Source organism: Stegostoma tigrinum, chromosome 6, assembly GCF_030684315.1.
Source record: "Stegostoma tigrinum isolate sSteTig4 chromosome 6, sSteTig4.hap1, whole genome shotgun sequence".
NCBI classification, from domain to species: domain Eukaryota; kingdom Metazoa; phylum Chordata; class Chondrichthyes; order Orectolobiformes; family Stegostomatidae; genus Stegostoma; species Stegostoma tigrinum.
In genome coordinates, this window is record NC_081359.1 from 111,197,823 (window position 1) to 111,219,780 (window position 21,958).

At 42.6% G+C, this 21,958-nt stretch overlaps 1 protein-coding gene across 1 annotated transcript in view; it reads right to left on the reverse strand.

Moving 5' to 3' along the window:
* LOC125453133 (E3 ubiquitin ligase RNF121) overlaps window positions 1-20,884 on the reverse strand; it is a 65,755-nt gene extending 44,871 nt beyond the window's left edge. Inside the window, exons 1-4 of the mRNA XM_048532291.2 lie at window positions 20,746-20,884; window positions 10,848-10,885; window positions 7,297-7,438; window positions 1,330-1,484 (exon numbers count right to left, since the gene is read on the reverse strand). Coding sequence (XP_048388248.1) covers window positions 1,330-1,484; window positions 7,297-7,438; window positions 10,848-10,885; window positions 20,746-20,850 — 440 coding nt within the window. The 5' untranslated portion in view covers window positions 20,851-20,884. The remainder of the gene's footprint in view (window positions 1-1,329; window positions 1,485-7,296; window positions 7,439-10,847; window positions 10,886-20,745) is intronic.
* Between the last annotated feature and the right edge of the window lie 1,074 nt (window positions 20,885-21,958).

Consider the following 21,958-nt stretch of genomic DNA (forward strand, 5'->3'; position numbering starts at 1 on the left):
TCCCTTGAACAAATTTTTAAGAAGTGTCTGAAGTCCTGTAAAACTGCAGAGGATGTAAAAACTCTTACGCAAAATAAGTTGGACTATCTCAATTTATTAGTGGGCTCGACAATAAAACTGCATTTATTAACTGTTTTCTCCTCAACACTGAAAGTAAAGTAAGAGGAGGCTCATGTGAAGTGTAAAAGCCAGCACAGGCTGGTTCACCCAAACAGCCTGTTTTTATTTAAATGTTCATTCACAGGAAAAGGGTGCTGCTGGCCAAGTGAGATTTTATTGTACATCCCTAATTGCCAAAGGGCGTTTAAGAATCAAAACTGCTGTGACTCTGGAGACACATACAGGCAGTTTCCTTCCCTAAAGGACATTAGTGAATCAGTTGGGTTTTAACGACAATCGATGAGTTTCATAGTCACAATTACTGATATGAGCTTTCTATTGCAAATTTAATTATTTAACAGAATTAAATTTCCTCTCCTCCTGAAGGTGGACAAGTTATTTACTCTTACCACTATAAACTAGCATTGGATCAATTCAGTGATAATAATCAACTACTAGAAAGAGATTTTCACTTCATTTTGTGAACAATAACTTTGCAAGAGGATGAGATGCCTTATATAATGACAGTGGCACAATTTGGAGCAACTGATTGACAACAAATGAGAAGTTGATATTGGACAGGATCTTCAGGGAGTGGAAGCTGTGAGCTGGCAAAGAGAAGCATCAAGAAGCAAGTTTACAAGCGATGTCAGGAAGTATTCTGTCAGTACTGCGCCAGATTGCTCATTTAGATTGGGTGCCCAAAAAGAATGAATTGCGTTCCTGCAACATTTCACGACATCAGCATACCAAAGAACAGTGACCCCCAAGGACAATGGGATCCATATAACATTGTATCCAAAAAAACTCTGATGACAGTCCCCTAACCCACTGATAGGGTGACACTCCCAATGCACTGATCGTCTAACAGGGCAATTCCCCCACAGCTCTGACCCTCCAACAAGAACAAGGAATGTTGGCCATAAGTGTGTACATGGAGGACTCCAGATCATTATTGACAACTGAAACAGAACAAATGGTCAAATATGGAAATCAAAAACCGAAAGAATAGCAGATGCTGGAAATCAGAAACTAAAACTGAAATTGCTAGAAACATGCTGAAAGCAGGTCTGGCAGTATCTGTGCAGAGAAATCAGAGTTAACTTTTCAGGCCCAGTGACAACTTTAGAACTGATGGTAGCTAGGGAATTGGCATTTATGAACAAGATGGGAATGATCAAATGGGATACAATTCCCCCACAAATTTACCTCAATCACACAGTACATTACCTGGGCGTTGTTCCCTCCAGTGGTTTCCGCGTTGCCCGGAAAGTAACAAAGGCTGTAATTAATGAGAACAGCACCCAGATCACTAGGAACCTCCACCAGTGCAGTTTAGCTGTGAAATACAGAGGCACAACCCACATCTGGAACAGTGTCACAAGCTGCATGAGAACAAAAGACATGTTTAACGTAGTACTCACACTCAATGCACGTGTGTGTGAGAGAGCCACAAGGAACCCTTGTGATTGGAGACACACAATGTTGAGACTTTCATCTCATTAGCATGGGCTATGTCCTGGAGGTAAAACCTCAGCGCCGCAACAAGAGATTATTGGAACAAGCATCCAAAGCTTCTCCTAGTATGGAATTCTACTTATTTCTAACATCTTTGCTGCACTCAAAGGACTCCTGTAATTTATTAAACCCCCTCTTGTTGTGAAAGAATTTCAATTCATTCATCAGCAAATGATCTGAATTTGTTATTCGCTGGTTTACATTAACATAATAACTACAGGCATAATTGTGCCTATTTGACATGCGATTAAAGATTCTACCTCTTGAAGAAGAGCATTTCAAGGCGAGACAAGATCACATGGCAATAAGGCACACTTCCATAAGACTGTAAGACATAGAAGCGGTAGGAAGGCCATTCGGCCCATCGAGTCTACTCCGCCATTTAATCATAGCTGATGGGCATTTCAACTCCACTTCCCTGCACTCTCCCCATAGCCCGTGATTCCTTGTGAATCAAGGATTTATCAATCTCTGCCTTGAAGACATTTAACGTCCCTGCCTCCACTGCGCTCTGTGGCACTGAATTTCACAGGCCCACCACTCTCTGGCTGAAGAAACGTCTCCTCATTTCCGTTCTAAATTTACCCCCTCTAATTCTAAGGCTGTGCCCACGGGTCCTAGTCTCCCCGCCTAACGGAAACAATTTCCCAGCGTCCATCCTTTCTAAGCCATATGTTATCTTCTAAGTTTCTATTAGATCTCCCCTCGACTTTCTAAACTCTAATGAATACAATCCAAGGATCCTCAGCCGTTCATTAAACCTACCATTTCAGGGATCATCCATGTGAATCTCCCCTGGACACACTCCAGGGCTAGTATGTCCTTCCTGAGGTGTGGGGCCCAAAATTGGACACAGTATTCTAAATGGGGCCTAACTAGAGCCTTATAAAGCCTCAGAAGCACATCGCTGCTTTTATATTCCAACCCGCTCGAGATAAACGACAACATTACATTCGCTTTCTTAATCACAGACTCTACCTGCAAGTTAACCTTTAGAGAATCCTGGACCAACACTCCCAGATCCCTTTGTACTTCTGATTTGCGAATTTTCTCACCGTTTAGAAAACAGTCCATGCCTGTATTCTTTTTTCCAAAATGCACTTCACTTGGAATCTGGCAGCACAGGAGGTCATTCAGCCCATTTGGTAATATAGAACTTAAATTTTGTTGTAAAGCATAACACATTGCCTTAAGCTCTTCAGGCCAAACACAAGAATGTCATATTTGACTGAGGTTGCCTACTACTTTTTCCATAGCAATGCCTCGGCCAGTCAGTTGCCAACCAGTGTCATTTTCTCCTGTGCGATAAACTGTCATAACAGTTTGAAATTTGGTATTCTTACATTTTCCTAATGAATGTAAGATGAAGTGCTTAAGTGACACATGTGTCTTTTCAGCAACACTCAGCCAATTGTGTTTGTCCTTGAAAGCCCTATCCAATCAGATCGATTCCCCTGCTCTTTACCCATAACCTTACCATTTTGCTACCTTCAAATACTTAACCAATTTCTTTATGAAGGTTCCTATCAGATCAGATTCCACTGACCCTTCAGGCAGCAGTTCCACGTCACAAAACTTTTGGCAGAAAAGTAAACCCTCGTTCACATTTGCTGACTCTATTGTCAATTATCTCATATCTGTGTTTTTGCCTCGCGGTGAAGGAGCAACTAAACAGAACACTGCAAAGCTTAACAGGAAGTTCCAGTTCCAGAGAACTGAACTTGCAATTATTTATACAGGAGACAGTAATACTTTAACTACTTGACAAGATCTAGAATAAAGATTGCATTAAGATGCAGAGCATTGCCACCCTTGTTTTCTAATTCCTACGTGAGCTTGTTGCATCCTCTCTCCACAATCTTTGCTAACCTCACAATCCTGCTGAGATATCTGCATTCTAATTCTGCCACTAACACATACCAGTCAAATTTGATCCACCATTGAGGACCATGCCTCCAGCTGCTAGGGCTCTAAGTTCTGGAATTTCTTCCTTACAGCTCTCCAGCTCACTTTATTATTTCAAGATGAAGCTTCAAACCAATCTCTTTGAGCAAGCTTTTGCCCTAATATCTCATGTCATATGGTGTCACACTTTGTTTTTGAATGCACCTGTGAAACACCTTGGAACATTTTGTTACACTAAAGATGCTATAAAAACCTAAGCTGTTGGTGCTGCAAGAAAAAAACCCAGTACGGTCAACCGATAAGTCTGAAAGATTCAGAAGGACATGGGACCGGGAGAACTACATCACCATTCTCACAACAGTAAAAGCAAACATTTGGATCCCGCTTTCCGCCTCTCCACAATTATCCCCTGAGCCTTGGTTGCCGATTTTGTGCCTTGACACAATCACCCTATTGGGACCTATTAACAGTACACCTCATCTTACAGCTCGAGGCGAGAAAGATGTCAGCAGCTTTGAGCATATTTGTAAGACCTTGGAAGGATTCTACATTTGTTATGCAAATATTTCCAGTAACAAGGTGCAGCCCATCCTCCACCACACACTTCTCTAGGCTTTTATATATATACTTCTCTGTTATTTAGACATGACTAACATATATATCATTTATTAGCCATTCTTTGGTTGGTTTGCTAGGGCACTTCCGAGGACAATTATCACCATTACTTCAGTGTCACTGGGTCAAATTCCCTTCTTACCAGCACCATGGGCCTATCTACACCACAGACTGCAGTGCCTCAAGGTGGTTGCCCACCATTACCTTCTCAAGTAAATGCTGTTCTAACCAGTGACACCTACATCCAGTGAAAGAATTATTTTAAAAATTTAAGTTATTATTGGCCTGAGGCTGGAGGCACATGACTTGCAGACCCGGTACAGACAGTAACTTTTCTTCTAAAGAGGATTAATTGGTCACTTTTACTGCAGGACATCCAGTTCAGGGTCCGTCCCACTATCCAATTAGATCATAGCTAATCTGTACATTAACTGCACCCCTTAGTACCAATATGCAGAGAAAAGAGTTTTTCTCCATCTATCCTACCAAATCTTTTGAAAGTTTCAATTAGATGACTACTTAATCTTCAAGGGAGTACAAGTCTCAACTGTGCAATCTGTTTTCACAATTTACCTCCCTTATTATGAATGTAGCAATATTCTGGTGAATTGCGATACATCCACTCCATGGTCAATACATCACCCAAAGGCCTGGGCCCAACATGGTGCAGTTATTCTAGATGGAGTCTGAACACAGCTTCATATGACTGAAGCTCAGCTTCCAGTCTTTTGTATGCCCATTCCCACAAGATAAGAGAACAGTTTCTTAAAATCTAACCTCTCGTACTACCTATGGTGGGGTTTGATCTCTTGTCCTCCGGATTATTCATTCAGTAAGGACTGAAGCAGGCCATTTGGCTCTTTGAGTCTGTGGTGCTATGTCAGAGTTAGTGAACTGCCACCATGGTGCAGGCTTTTCCTCCAGCAGGATATCCGTTCCTGACATGGAAATGTTTGCGTTAGCTCCCATAACATAAGAATTGGACGTGGCTAATGTGGTATTGAAAGCTTCAACAGACATTTATCATAACTCACAATATGTATGAATATTACTATTTAGATTAAGCCATTATATAAAATTTAATATTAAGCCATTCACATCATACTCAAGTGGCTCCCAGTTAAGATGGAGCCTGAGACCTTCCACCCTTCAGATCACATGCTATGCTGGAATATAATATCATAAGCATCTTTCTTAAAGGTATGCTGTAAACAAACTCTAACTCTGTCATTCAATAACATTACAGCTGAACTGTTCGTGTTTTGAATTCCACATTCCCATCTACCCCAATAACTTATATTCATTGTTCAACATGTACACTCACAATTCTACAGTTCCACACTTAAGAAGACTGGTCTTATTAGAAGCAACCTTGTAAACTGGGCCCAAGAAATTTGTTCACATCCTGTGGGATAATGATCACCCTAATCTGATAATTTCTCACTGAATATCACAGTATCATGAACGTATCTAAAGCTCTCTCTTTTGGTCCTGTCAAGTGCCCAGCCTACCGCAGAAAACCCTGGAAAGGCAAAATATCTCGAATGCTTGAACAAGTGAAGCATGCCTTCCCACACTATACATCACCTGCCAGATTTCTGCCCACTCATTCAACCTACCTATATCCATCTGCAATTTCTTTACATCTTCTTCACCTGCCTTTGGGTTATTGGCAAATTGGCTATCACACCTTTGCCAGCCAGCCGTACTTCTATCCATGCTACCGTTACTCCCTATACCATGAGCTTCTACTTTGCTACTTTTGCAGCACCTTTACAAATGCCTTCTGGGAATCCAAGCACAGTGCAACTACGGTTCCTTGCTATCCATAGCATATGTTAGTCCTTCAAAGAGCTCCATAAAATTGGTTAAACACAATTTTCCTTGTTCAAAGCCATGACAACTCTCACCAATCACCTGGAATTTTCTAAATGCCCTGTTATAAACTCCCAAATGATCAATTAACATCCTCTCGCAAAGGTATCAAGTCTATACTTTTCTGTTTTCTGCTTCACTACATCCTCGAACAGAGAATTTATACATGCCATTTTCTAATTTCATGGAAGTAATTCAGAAACAAAGTAAGTTTGGAAAATTAATAGCAACACACATACCATCTTAATCGCAACTCCTGTTAAGGCCCTAGGATGAAGGTCCATCTGGACCCATGCGACTTGTAAGCTTGCAGCTTATTCAGCTTGCTAAGCGCTGCTTCCCTCTCACTTATGTCTCCTGATTCACAGCTATTACCGGAATTTTTTTGGATCAAGAGCGAAGTCAGAAGAAAAATATTTACTCATTTCACCTATTTCAGTGGAACATAGGAACAAGAGTACGTCATTCAGCCTCTCTAGCTTGTCTGTCACTCAACGGCTGATCTGTGGCCTATGGGTACAGAAAAGATTTATCAGGATGTTGCCTGGTATGGGGGGACATTAGCCATGAGGAGAGGTTGGAGAAACTTGGCTTGTTCTCACTGGAAGCAACAGAGGTTGCGGGGCGACCTGATAGAGGTCTACAAGATTATGAAGGGCATGCTCACAGTGGACAGTCACAAGCTTTCCCCCCATGGTGGAAGTGTCAGTTACGAGGGGCATAGGTTTAAAGTGCGAAGGGCAAAGTTTAAAGGTGGTGTACAAGGCAAGTTTTTTTTTTTTTACACAAAGGGTGGTGGTTGCCTGGAATTCACTACCAGGGGAGGTGGAAGCAGATACGACAGTGGCTTTTAAAGGGCATCTTGATAAATACATGAATAGGATGGGAATAGAGGCATACGGTCCCTGGAACAGTAGGGGGTTTTAGTTGTGATGGGCAGTATGTCAGTGCAGGCTTGGAGGGCCAAAGGGCCTGTTGCTGAGCTGTAATTTTTTTCTTCTTTGTTCTAGCTCCATATGCCTATCTTTTTCATATCCCATAATATCCTGGCTTAAGAAAAATTTATCTATCTACAATTAACTTCCCTTCCTTACTCTACAGCATCAACATTCACATTCTTTTAAAAAATACAGGTAGAAACTTTTGCTATTTATCGTTATTATATTTCTAGCTAGCTTTCTCACATACACTTAGCCATTCTCAGCATTTCTTAATGCTCTATACAATCGTCTGACCTGCCACTATCTTTGAATGCTGCCTTGTATGAAATAAATACACCCTTACGTTGTAGGACTTGGCATGTCTCTGCTTCCACTGGACCAGAAGAATCTGTGCAACCACCAGGGTAACAATGAGAATGAGCACCATCTCTGCATGCATTGCCTCGTGCCCCCGGTGCTTGGCATGCATCCGTGCATGTTCCACCCTGCAATAAGTAGGAAGTAACAATTAGGATACACCAATGCTCGAACAGTCTGGCATCAATGCAAGAGTTTTTTTTCCCATTTTCATTGCCGCAGGTTGCCCCAAGGCACTTGAAAGATGCCAGCGCAGTGGTAATGTCATTAGGCTTGTGATCCAGAGTCATAAGTTCAAACCCCACCACAGCACAGGTTAGAATCCAAATTTAATTAATTGACAAATCTGCAATGTAAAGCTTGTCCCACATCTCAGGGACTGCAGCTGCTTAAGAAGGCAGCTCACCGTGAACCTTCTCCAGGGCATTTCAGGATGAGCAACAAATGCTGGCCTTGCTATTGACGCCCACATTCCAAGACAGGAAATAAAACTTTGCAATGAATTAAATACTTATTGAAGAGTCATAATTGCTAGAATTACATAGCATTACATGTAACAAACAAAAAAAAATTACAGGCCAGTTTCAGTCCAAACTGCACAAGTTAGCATTTATGCTCCCTATGAGTCTTCTCCCAACTCATTTAACTGTCAGCTTAAAGTCCTGTTCTTCCCTCATCAGCAGCTTATCTATAGTGTCTTAAATACATTAAGCTTTTGCCTCAACCACTCCCTATGGCTGCCAGTTACGCATTCTCAACATATCCTGGGTAAAGAAGTTATTTTGAATTTTAGGTAGAGCAGCTCTTCCACATAGGTTAACACGTTGAGCCTTAACATAGTTATGTCAGAAGATTATAGAGTCAACCGTATAGTCTAGTGGAGCTGATTATTCTCCCTTTGTTCAGATAGAAGTAAAATGTTATGACAACTATAAGCAAAAATAAATCACAGCAAAGATGAGAGTTCCTGTAGGAAGTGACAGGGGTGCTGTGGTGGCCATACAAAGGTTTTAGAAGTTGCATACTACTGATGGCCTTTGGGATTGCTCTTCCCATGTGTGAGAACATTCTTTGTGCCTACCCGTCAAAGTAATTTAAAATTAAATGATTGTATTTAAATGAATAAATAGTTAATCATGATCTAATTATGATAAGATAATAGATCACCCTCTTGCTGCAGCCTTCCATATTCAACAGGAAGCAACCCAGTCTCTTCATCCTTTTCTAACAACTAAAACCTAGCAGCATTGGCTATCAGAGAAAGCAAGAACCACAGATACTGGAGTCAGAGACAACACAGTGTGAAGCTGGAGGAACACAGCAGGCCAGGCACCATCAGAGAAACAGGAAAATTGACGTTTCGGGTCAGGGCAGGTGTAGCACTTCCTGAAGTTGCAAGGAAAGGTGCCAGATGTGGTGGGGTTCATGGGGTGTGTGAAGTAGATGAGGGCGTTGCAGAGTGAACGATCCCAACAAGAGACAGACCGGGCTGGGGAGGATGGGGTCAGATTGTAGATGGTGGAAATAGCAGAGAATGATACGCTGGATGCGGAGGTTGACGGGGTGATGTGAGGGGACGGCAACTTATCCCCTCCGGAGATCAAAAATGCATCTCTTGCATTTCCCGCACTTCTGTTCTTAAACCCCCTTCCCGCAACAAAAATAAAGACGTCATCCCCCTTGTCCTCACATATCAACCCATCAACCTCCACATCCAGCGTATCATTCACCTATCACCATCCCACCTACCTTCCCCAGCCCCACCCCTCCTCTCTCTATTTACTTCCCAGCTCCCTTGCCCTCCCCATTTCTGAAGGGTCCCGACCCGAAATGTCAACTTTCCTGCTCCTCTGATGCTGCCTGGCCTGCTGTACTTCTCTAGCTCCACAGCATTGGCTATCATCCTTGAAAATCTTTTTCTGCATCTCTCAAGTGTGACTACATCCTCTTCATATTATGGCAATTAGAGCTGCACATATATACAAACATATGAATTATCAGTGTGAGTAGGCAAGTGGCCCCGCTAGTTTGCTCTAACATTGAATAAGACCATGACTGATCTGATTGTGACCTCAACCCCACATTCCTGCCTAACCTCTGATTCCCAATACCAATAAAAGTTTATGATGTAGGAAGTATGGGGATTCACTTCCATACAGCAATATCACATAATAGCAATGAAATAAGTGGCTACATTAACTGATTTAGTTAAATTGGTTGAGGATTAAAACTTGGAATTTACGTATTAAATGGCCAGAAGGCCAGAGATCAGGGTGCTGAACATCGAGACCTCAAGAAAACTTTTTTTGAACAACTGTTCTATTTAAAATGCAATTAAGGTTGCATCAAAAAGGCTTTTGCAAAAATTAACTTAATTCACTTTAAGTAAAACCATATCTTCCCCAGTATGAATACACAATTTCGAAAACCTGTGTTTGCTCTTTGTAGCAATTCTCTCACTTCCTGTAAAGACTCTCATGTAAGAGTATGTTATTATCAAGTAATAGCATAACACACCTTGAAAAAGGAGGGAAAAATTGGTTTCACTTTGATCACAAGGTAGGCTCCATAACAAACTATAGTATTACAAACATTTAGGTTGAGTGGGTTAAACAATGTGGAATCACTGGTCCCAAGAACCCCGAAGGTGTGTGCTGAGTCAGTGTGTCTTAGCTGGGGAAAAAGGGCGAGGCAGTGTGCTTGGACTTGTGTGGACTTGGGCATTTCGAGTAAATATTGAGCAGGCATACCACTGTACTAGGACACAATGTCCTACAGTCAAACAGAATGACAATGTTCACTAAGGCCATGAAAGGGTTTCCCACCTTGACAACAGCCATTACCTTTTTTTTTGGGAGTCAAAATTACAAGCTAGTTTCTAAAATGCTAACTTACTGCATTTCTTTTTGTTCAGTGTGGGGTCATTGCTGGCTAGATTTATTGTCATTACATGGCCTTGAGGAAGCAGTGGTCAGTCAGCTTCTTGAAATATAAATGAGGGCCTTTTTCAGCTATTTCAGAAGTCAGATAAAAGCTAAGCACCTTGCTGGAGGTCTAATGTCACATTAAGCCCAGACCCAGGAAGGATGGCAGATTTCCATCCTTAAAAGGGAGAAAAAGTAAGCTGATGGGTTTTTATTAATACAAAAAATAAACAATCCAATAGGTACTTCATCACTATTACTGAAATTCATCTATCGTTGTAGATTTATTGAACTGCCTGAGAGATTTCGGATTGCCACTAGTATTTGTGAAACTGTACCTTGACATTCAAAAAATACCCCATGGTGGAATTTTTGTAATTATCTTAACTCTTTATAAAGTGAAAACATTTTACCAATGTACCAAGCAAAATCCTAACAATGGATTGTTAGAGACGAGTTCACCACCTCAAGTCGTCTTATATCTCAAGAAATGAGCCCCTGCCCCATTCAGACTCTCATCATAGTTGTAGAACTCTCAGTTCTAGTTCCTTGCAGATCTGCTTTGCGCCCTCCCCATTGCCTTTACTTCCCATTTAATTGAACACATACTCACCTCCATCTTTCCTCTGGCGATAGGCCTGTGAGGTCAATCTGAAAGAGATATGGTAAGATATTAGTGGCAAAGACTTGATTCGGTTAAATTGTATTTTTGGACAGCAATAGCTTCAAAGGGCATGGAGATTTTGTGTAACCCTTTTTCAAGTATCCCAATCAATGTTCAACCTCTCAATTAATGCTACCACTGTGGTATCTCCCCATGCATGACTTGGCTACTTTGTTGACATAAAAGTTCATCTACGTTTAAAAGACCTTTATTCAGTCTAGGATGTGTGTGTCACTGGCTGGGTCAGCATTTATTTCCAGTGCCTCATGATTGGGATAATGATCCATTGCGTATTTGTGCAGTGAGGTAGCCTCCAGAAAATTTCCAATTACCACAATGACTTCATTTTAATGCCTGCGACATGCTATGGGATATCCCGAGCTTATTAAAAACACTACAGTAATGCAAACCCTTTTCTTTTACACTGATGTTTGGTAGGAGTATAAAATTTCATCCTAAAGACCATGAAATGATCAATTTGAATATTCAAGTGAGATAATGCCACACTAATTCCTTTAATGTGGTGCTCACGATTTAGAATATTCTAGAGTCATACAGCATGGAAACAGACCCAAGCATGTTCCCAAGCCAAACTAATCCTACCTGCTGGCATTTGGCCTATATCACTCCACACCTCCGCTATTCATCTACTTATCCAAATGTTGTAACTGTGCCCACATCCATCAGCTCCTCTGGCAGTTCATTCCACTTATGAACCACTCTGTGTAAAAAGGTTGCACCCATGTCATTTTTAAATGCTTTTCCTTTCATCTTAAAAATATGCCCCCTGGTTTTGAACTGCTCCACCATACAGCAAAGACCCTTGCTATTCACCTTATCTATGCCTCTCATGATATTATAAAAGTCACACACCCCCCAATTCCTATTTTCCAGCAAAAAAAGTCCCAGCCTCTCTTTGTAACTATAACCTTCCATTGCTGACAACATCCTGGTAAATCTTTTCTGAACTCTTTCTGATTTAGTAATATCCTTCCCATAGCAGAGCAACAAGAACTGTACACAGTACTTTTGGGTAAACTGTAGCATGCCCACAGACTACTGGGAATTACTTTCCCAAGGCTGTCCGAAGAGGAGGAGAAGCATCCAGGAAGGCATTGCGCACCGCGTGACTTGCCGTCATGAAAAAGCGGAAGCCAGGTGAGAAGAGCAAAAGGAGCATGCTGCCACACCAATGCCCAAACCATCCCTTCCCAAAACAACCTTCTGCCCCAAATGCAACATAGCCTGCAGTAACCTCATTGGTCTGTACAACCACGTACAGACTTGCTGAGTGGAAGAGAATCATCTTTTGCAAGGGACCACCAATGATGATTGACACAGAATTCCAGAAAAGGCCTCACCAATGTCCTGTACAACCTCATCATGACATCCCAACTTCCATACTCAAAAGTCTGAGCAATTAAGGCAAGCATGCTGAATGCCTTCTTAACCACCCTGTTAACATATGACAAATTTCAAAGAATTACTTACCTGAACTCTAAGGTCACTCTGTTCTATATCACTACCAGGGCCCTACCATTAATTGTATAAGTCCTGCCTGCTATCTGCCACCCTTCAGCCCATTGACCCAATTAATCAAGATCTTCTTCACTGTCCACTATAACCATCAAGTTTGATGTTATCCACAAACTTACCATCCTTAAATCTGTGTCCCTTGTTACTGAACTCTCTAATAATGAAAAAATTGCCTTCTTATTCACTCTAGCTATGCCCCTCAATCTTATACAGCTCTATCAGGTTTTCTTTGCCACTCCAAGGAAAACAATGCCAGCCTAACCACTCGTTTCTCTCAGCACAGACCCTCCAACCCAGGCAGCATCCTGGTAAATCCCGTCTGCACCCTCTCACACGCAATCACATCCCTCCTATAATGTGGTGACTAGAATTACATGCAGTACTCCAGTTGTGGCCTAACCAGCATCTTATATACTTTCAGCATAACTTCCTTGTTCCTGTATTCTGTGCCTCAGCTAGTAAAGGTAAATATCCCACCTTCTTAACCACCTTATCCACCTGCCCTTCTACCTTTACGGCATGAGTATATGAACCAAGGTCCATTATGAGTGCATTAAATCAAGGGGACATAGGGTAAAGACATGTTATTACATAGCATGTTTCACAATGTTCCAAAACACTTCATAGCCAAAGATAGCACGCCTGATAGTGTAGCACTCCCTAAGAAATACTTCTGAACTGTAGTCACCATTACAGTGCATGCAACATAACAGGCAATTTGCACACAGCAAGTTGCAAAGAGCAATGTGATAATGACCACTTACTGACTAGGGATAAGTATTGACACAGGTCACTCAATAGAGCTCCTTTGGTTTCCAAAATGATGTGAGTTCAGGCCAGGATATTTTAGCTAGGCACGATGGGATCTTTTTCATCCACCTGACAGGGCAAACAAGTCTTTGATTTAATGTTTCATCTGTAACTCTGCACCTCAGGCCTCACAGCAAAGCCTCAATACTACACTGTAATGGCAGCCTAAATTTCAGTGCTCTAGTCTTTGCAGAGGGATTCCAATGACCTCCAAACTTAGAAGTGAAAGTTCTATCAATAAATGCAAAGCCGACGTGGAAAATCCGATATCTATATCTCTTGTACTTTAATCCCAGGGCCCAAACATTGAGCTAAACCAAGATCATTTGTACGATGAATATCACATTTAGTCATAACTAAACTGGGAAAAATAAACACACCAATCTAATGCACGCAATATAAAAGTTTGTTGTAAAGTCAGTGCCACTTTCAAACCTTTAACCCTCCTGGAATTACTACTGTTCACACTTTTTTTGGCAAATGTTGTTCCTCTTTTCAAGAAAGGGAATTACAGACCAGTCAGTCTTACGTCCGTGGTCAGCAAGGTTTTGGAAAAAATTCTGAGGGATAGGATTTATGACTATTTGGAAAAGCATAGCGTGATTAAAGGGAGTCAGCATGGCTTTGAGGGGTGCAGGTCATGCCTTACAAATCTTATTGAGTTCTTTGCGGAGGTCACGAGACAGGTTGACGAGGGTCGAGCAGTGGATGTGGTGTACATGGACTTCAGCAAGGCATTTGATAAGGTTCCCCACGGCAGGCTCATTCATAAAGTCAGGAGGTATGGGATACAGGGTGATTTGGCTGTCTGCATTCAGAATTGGTTGGCTGACAGGAGGCAGAGAGTGGTTGTAGATGGTAAGTATTCTGCCTGGAGGTCAGTGCTGAGTGGTGTCCCACAGGGCTCTGTTCTTGGGCCTCTGCTGTTTGTAGTTTTTATAAATGACTTGGATGAGGGGTGGGTTAGTATGTTTGCTGATGACACAAAAGGTTGGAGGTGCTGTTGATAGTATCGAGGGCTATTGCAGGCTTCAGCGAGACATTGACAGTATGCAGAGCTGGGCTGAGAAATGGCAGATGGAGTTCAACCTGGATAAGTGCGAAGTGATGCAATTTGGAAGGTCAAACTTAAATGCTGAATATAGGATTAAAGGCTGGATTCTCGGCAGTGTGGAGGAACAGCGGGATCTTGGTGTTCAAGTGCATAGCTCGCTCAAAAGTTACCACCCAGGTGGATAAGGTTGTTAAGAAAGCATATGGTGTTTTGGCTTTCATTAACAGGGGGATCGAGTTCAAGAGCCGCGAGGTTATGCTGCAGCTTTACAAAACCCTGGTGAGAAATACTGTGTCCAGTTCTGGTTGCCCTATTATAGGAAAGATGTGGAGATTTTGGAGATGGTGCAAAGGAGGTTTACCAGGATGCTACCTGGACTGGAGGGCTTGTCTTACGAGGAGAGGTTGACTGAGCTCGGACTTTTCTCTCTGGAGAGAAGGAGGAAGAGAGGTGACTTGATCGAGGTGTACAAAGTAATGAGAAACATGGATACAGTCGATAGCCAGAGACCTTTCCCCAGGGCAGGATTGACTGCCATGAGGGGTCATAGTTTTAAGGTGTTAGGAGGAAGGTATAGAGGAGATGTCAGAGGGAGGTTCTTCACCCAGAGAGTTGTGAGCGCATGGAATGCTTTACCAGTGGTAGTTGTGGAAGCGGAGTCATTAGTGACATTTAAGCGACTGCTGGACGTGCACATGGACAGCAGTGAATTGAGGGGAATGTAGGTTAGGTTATTTTATTACAGGCCTGTACTGTGCTGTACTTTTCTATGTTCTATAATACCGATCAGAGGTTTGTGAAAAAATTGCCAAAAGTAACTTTAAAAAAGTGTAAAAGGGCTTATTTGTTGGGATATAAAGAGGAAGTTTATCCTTCAGTCAGCATCAATAAACAGAGGCAATCATTATCACACCACTGCCTAGAGTTTGTGCAAACTGCCTGTTATGTTGCATACATTGCAATGGTTACTATACTTCAGAAGTGTTTCTAAGGGAGTGCTTGCAAGACTCCAGGAACACTGAAAATCTCACTCTCCATCACCCAAATGGGGATGGCTATTTCAGAATGTGACCTAGCATTTAAGGTGGAATACCAGACTGTCGAGAGCTACTTTTAGGAGATGACATTCACTAAGTTTGTTAGACCTGCTCTCCCACTTAAAACAGGTAGCAAGACTTTGCATTTGCATAGTGGCTGTCTCATCCTCAGGACATTCTACAAGATTTGACAGTCATGAATACTTTGTGAGCGCCCTCACTGATATTAAGTAGACAGCTCATGAACACAGTAAAATCCCATTAACTGCAACAAGGTGAATAACCAGTTAATCAGTTTCGATAGCATTGGACGAGGGTTTTGTGTTTCACAGGGCATTGGGAGAACTCTGTGCTCTTCCCAAAAAATTCTGAATGCAGCACTATTTCAGTGCTACCATATTTACTCCCATATCGCAGTTGGAATCCACAACCTTCTGACTCAAACAGTGAGATAGAAGTCTCCAAGCTTGCAATTAGCTACTCAGTAAACACAAAGGACTGGCAATCTCCTTGAGGCTGGGGTGGTGACCCATGATGTCAGCACTACTACCAACAGAATCCATATGATTCTAAACAAAACATTCTCACTCTAAACTTCATCACCTCAAACAGCATTCTACATCAGTGTCAAAGTCCAGCCACTAAATGGCCTTGACAGATGCGAGGTAACGTCACCCTTGTTCTGTGGGACCATAGGGCAGCTGTCTCATTTGTAAGACAGGTGGGTGGTTTAACCAAAGGGTCAGCGCACCTCTGACAGCACTGAGAAAGAGAGTCCTTCATGGTAACCTCAGCTGATGTGGGAACTGAACCCATTGTTCTACATGCCACACAGCCATCCAGCCAACTGAGCTAACTGACTCCCTCAGCAGATGCACATAGTTCTACAACAAAACAAATTGTACTTATATAGCAATCTTAACATAAAACAAAATTTTCCACCAAGTCACATGAGGCCAATGTGAGAAAAGGCAATCAAATATTTGGCCAAAGAGGTAGGTTTTTAACGATTATCACCACAGAGCAGAGGGGGTTTGGGGTTGCACAGCCTTAGAGAGAAGTCCAGCACTCAGGGTCTCAGCATTGAAAGCATGGTCGCCAATAGTGGGGGGTTGGAAATGGGGCAAAGAGAAGAGGCCAGAATTTCAAGAAAGCAGATATCCTTGAGGATTCTGTTCTTTAATCTTTCACGGAATGCAGGAGTTGCTGGAATCCCTAACTGTTTTGAACTGAGTGTGTTGCTAGACCATTACTGAGGGCAGTTAAGAGTCAAGCAGATTGCGGTGGGTCTCAAGTCACACAAGGGACAGACCAGGTAAGGAAGGCAGATTTCCTTCACATAGGACAGTAGGTTTTTCCACAACAAACAACCACACTAAATGGTCACCACTACTGAAATTAATGTTCAATTACTGATCTAATTAAATGAATTTAAATTCCACAAGCCATTGTGGTGGGACTTGGACTCATGTCACCCAAGCATTATTCTGGTTCTCCAGATTACTAGCTCAGAGATCCATCTCCCTCAGTTGTTCTTATTGTGGTGCCAAAGCAAATGAGAGAGATTGGGACATAGAAAATAGCAGAAGGATATGGAAGATAGAGAACATGCGGAAATAAATGGCAAACTCTTGAAAATATCCATATTACAGAGGTGGTGGTGTTGGACATCTTAAAACATAAAGATGCATAAATCCCCAGGACCTTATCAGGAGGACCCTGGGACTTTAAAAAAATACTGAAAGAACTGCTGATGCGGTAAATGAGGAACAAAAACAAAATTGCTGAAAAAGCTCAGATGCTGCCAACCCTGCTTTTCCAGCAACTTTGTTTTTGTACCCTAGAACTTTATGAGAAGTTTAGTGATTGCTGGGCCCCTTGCTAAGATATTTGAATCATTGATAGCTACAGGCGAGGTGCTGGAAGACTGGAGATTGGCTAACGTTGTGCCACAACTTAAGAAAGGTGGGAACAAAAACCCAGGGAACTATAAACCAATGAGCCTGACATTGGTGGTGGGCAAGTTATTGGAGGGAAACCTGAGGAACAGGATTTATATCTAGTTGAAAAGGCAAGGACTGATTAGGGATAGTCAACATGGCTCTGTGCGGGAAATCACGTCTCACTAACTTGATTGAATTTTTAGAAGTGACAAAGGATTGCTGAGGGCAGAGTGATGGACGTGATCCATGTGGACTTCAGTAAGGCATTGACAAGGTTCCTTATAGTAGACTGGTTAGCAAGGTTAGATCACACAGAACAGACAGACAGCTAGCTATTTGTCTTCTACCTGCAAGCTAGTTCTGTATCCAGAGTGTGGTGGTGGAGGACTGCTTTTCTGACCGGAGACCTGTGACCAGCAGTGTGCAACAGGGATCAGTGCTGGGTCCACTGCTTTTTGTCGTTTATCTAAATGATTTGGTTGTGAACATAGAAGGTATGGTTAGTAAGGTTTCAGATGACACCAAAATTGGTGGTGTAGTGGACAGCTAAGGAGGTTACCTCAAGAGTACAATGGGATCTTGATCAGATTGGCCGAGGAGTGGCAGGTGGAGTTTAATATGAATAAATATGAGGTGCTGTATTTTGGAAAGGCAATTCTGGGGAGGACTTATGCCCTTAATCGTACGGTCCTGGGGAATGCTGTTGAACAAAGAGACCTTTGAGTAAATGTTCATAGTTCCTTGAAAGTGGAGACGCAGGGAAGATAGCATAGTGAAGGCAGCTTTTGGTATGCTTGCCTTTATTGGTCAGTGATTGAGTATAAGAGTTGGGAGGTCATGTTGCAGCTTTACAGGAATTGGTTAGACCACTGTTGGAATACTATGTGCAATTCTGGTCTCCCTGCTATAGGAAAGATGTGAAACTTGAAGGGGTGCAGAAAAGTTTCATAAGGATGTTGCCAGGACTGGAGGGTTTGAGCTCTAGGCAGAGGCTGAATAGGCTGGGAGTATTTTCACTAGTGCATCGGGGGCTGAGGAGTGATCTTATAGAGGCTTATAAAATTATGAGGAGCATGGATAGGATAAATTGACAAGGTCTTTTCCCAGGGCGAGGGAGTCCAAAACTAGAGGGCATAGGTTCAAGATGAGAGGAGAAAGATTTAAAAAGGGATCTAAGGGGCACCTTTCGCATGCAGAGCATGGTGTATGTATGGAATGAGCTGCCAGAGGAAGTGGAGGAGGCTTGTACGATTACAACACTTAAAAGGCATCTGGCTGGGTATATGAATAGAAAGGGTTTAGAGGGATATGGGCCAAAGGCTGGCAAATGGGACTAAATTTATTTAGGTTACCAGGTTGGCACGGATGAGTTGGACCAAAAGATGTGTTTCCATGCTGTATATCTCTATTACTCTAAGTCAGCCCTTCAGCTCCTTGAATTTGCCCTAACATACAATTAGATCATGGCTGATGATTTACTTTAGTACCATTTATTAATGTTATGTCGAATAGGACTCTTCCTCACAACTCACTGCAACCTGACCTGCCAGATTTGTTCAACACTTTCTGCTTTTTGTTTCAGATTTCCTGCAGAGTTTTGATGACATTTCCACAGACTAGTTCTCAACTCCAGAATTTTTTGAAAAAAAGCACTTGTTGAGAGAATTTAAATTCTGCCGATTGTCATGGTAGGATTTGAATCTGTGTCCCAAAATGCATTAGTCTGTTTCTGGATTAATAGTCCAGACACCTTATAACTACACCACTGTCTCCTCCCTTGTTCTTCCTAACTAAATCAGCAACAAACAGATAATAAAAGAAAATACTCCCTAAACTGTCAGCTGAATATAGCTATACTTAAAACTGCACACCGAAACCAGAAAACAACACAAGTTAGGATTTGAAAAACAGAAGAAAATTTTAAAGAGCTGAAGCTAAAGTGGTCAGGCATAAATCATAGCGGATGCCATGTTCTGGAAATCCTTTTAAAAGTTACAATGGAGGATAGGTGATTTGATTAGGGGAATGAATGCGTACTGGATTGAAAACTGGTGAAACCAGTTGCATCTGCATTAAACTATCTGCACTGTCAAGAAGAGCAATCTAACGTAGCTCAAGGCAGCCAGTGGAATTAATTTCAATTAATAAATTAGAGTATAAACACAGTCCTAATAACTCTGGTCTTGAAACTATCATAAATTGTTGCAAAAATCCATGTGGTGAACTTTTGGGACAGAAATTTGCCATCCTTGTCCTGTTGAGCCTATACGTTTCCGGATCCAGGGCAATTCACAGAGTCAGAATTTCCAAGGCTTGGAAACAGCCTCTTTGCCCATCATGTCCACATTGTAATCAAACATCCATCTGTATCAATCTCATCTTGCAGCAATTTTATGTTTAGCAGTCATAAATGTCCCCTAAAATGGTCTCGTGAGCCACTTAATAATGCAACCTCCACTGTTGCTTGAGAAAAGCATTCTTCTCTCAGAGGGTTGAGAGGCTTTGAAATTCCATTTATCAAAAGGTGGTGGAAAGTCATTGAATACCTTCAGGTCAAAGGCAGATGGATTCCTGACAACTAAGGGAACGAACGGTTATTGGGATAGGCAAGAACATGGAGTAATCAGATTAACCATAGTGGCACCAAATGACAAACCAAGCTTGAAGATCCACATGATCTACTCCTGCTCCCAAATAGTATGCAAGAGAATTTCTGTAATCTAGGCTCAGCTCCAGCCCCTCCAATGTATCCCTGTGAGGGAGGTAGAGGAGGTACACAGACATTGTACACAATAATGGAAGCAAAAGAGTTAACATACAAGGTGACCTGTCACTCAATCCATTGTCAAATTGGGTGAAGCATTGACAGCATTAGTTGCAGGCACAGTCTCCTGCTGAAGGCATGTGTTTTTTCTACTTTTTATTAGTGATTATTAATATGGCTACAGGCTGGTTTAAAATACAGTGATGCCTACAGTATAGATTCAATTCTTACACTGGCTGAGGTTACCATTAAAGGGACTCTCTTCCTCAACCTCACTCCTCTCTTGAGGTGTGGTGACCCTCAGGTCAAACTACTGCCAGTCGTCTCTCTCTAATGAGGCAGCAGCCCAATAATCTGGCGAGACGATAGCAGCTTTACTCTTATATAGTTAGTAAGATGTAGCCTTCTGATCCAAGGCAAATGCCTGTCCTGTTGAGACTTGCCCGTAATCCAACCTCCGCCACAGACTGTCCCCGAAACCCCAGAGGATCTGTTGGAACGATGGCACAAACTACCGCCATCACAGCGGGTGACAACATTCCTACGACAGGCAATGGTGTTAGGGACCGCAGCTTTGCTCTGAATTCTTGTCAGTGACAGTGAGGAGGGTTCCCCGGCCCGCTCCAGGGAAAGGTCTCCACACCGAGCTGACACAGACTGGGCCCTGTGTGGGGAAGGCTATCACCCGTGCCACTTTCCTTACCGGTTCATCCTCGTCCTCCCCGGGGAGCCTGTGTCCTTCTCCGTGCGGCCCGAGCCCGGCTCCATGCCCGTGGCCGTGGCCGTGAAGCTCCATCACCGCCGCCATCTTTAGCCTAGTAACCCAAGAACGCCGCTTCTCATTGGCTGGGCCTGTCCATCCAATCGGCGGTCCATACACTCCGGGTAGGGGATGGGGGCGTGAAGACGACACGTCAGCAACCACGTCCACTGGGGGCCACGCCCCGCCAGTCGCAAAGTGTTGACTGTTTCCAGGGTAACCCTACCGTGAGTGTAGTGATTGGCAGGAGGTCAGCCAGGTGGACATGATGGAATGAGTTTCCTGATTGGGCCTGTTAACCTGGTCCAGTCAGGGAGCCCTGGCTGACAGATAGAAACAAGAGTGTTAGGGTTCTACTCATTCTGAGAGCTGGCTCTGAGGAAGCCTGGACCAGTGTCATGTACTGTGCATCTGTAAATAAAGGGTTTCTTAGTGACAGTATACTGGACTCTCCAGAGTCATTTCAATGGTGACGAGAGATGAATATGCCTCTGAAGAGATTTGCTCGCAACAGTCGTCTTTCAGTTAGAATAGAACAGAAGCATGAAATCCCTACAATGTGGAAACAGGCCGTACAGCCTTATGAGTCCACGCTACCCCAACCCCATATTTCCCAAGGCCTACACATCTAACCTACACATCCCCAAACACCATGGGTAATTTAGCATGGCCAATCCACCTAACTTGCACATCGGAGGGAAACCGGACCACCCAGCGCAAACCCATGCAGGCACCGGGATAATGTGTAAACTCCATACAATCACCCACAAGTGGAATAAAACCTGGGTCCCAAGCGCTGTGAGGCAGGGATGCTAACCAGTGAGCCACCGAGGGCTAAGTATTTCTAGCATCATGCCGCTATTTGGGGAGCTTGATTTGTTCAATCATGCCATCAAAGATTGAGCCCAATATGTGGAAAGAATGTGTTATTTTATGCAGGCAAATGATATTGGGGAAGACAAAAAGCAATGAGTAATTCTCCTGACAGTGTGTGGACCTACAACATTTTTCATTATTAGGATCCTAATTATCTCAGAGGTGCTAGATACTAAAGCCTTTCAAGGGTTGACAGAATTCACTAAGGACTATTATGACCCCATGCCTCCTCTAATTCTGCGAGACTATCAGTTTTTACTCTGCAGTTCAAGAACAAGGG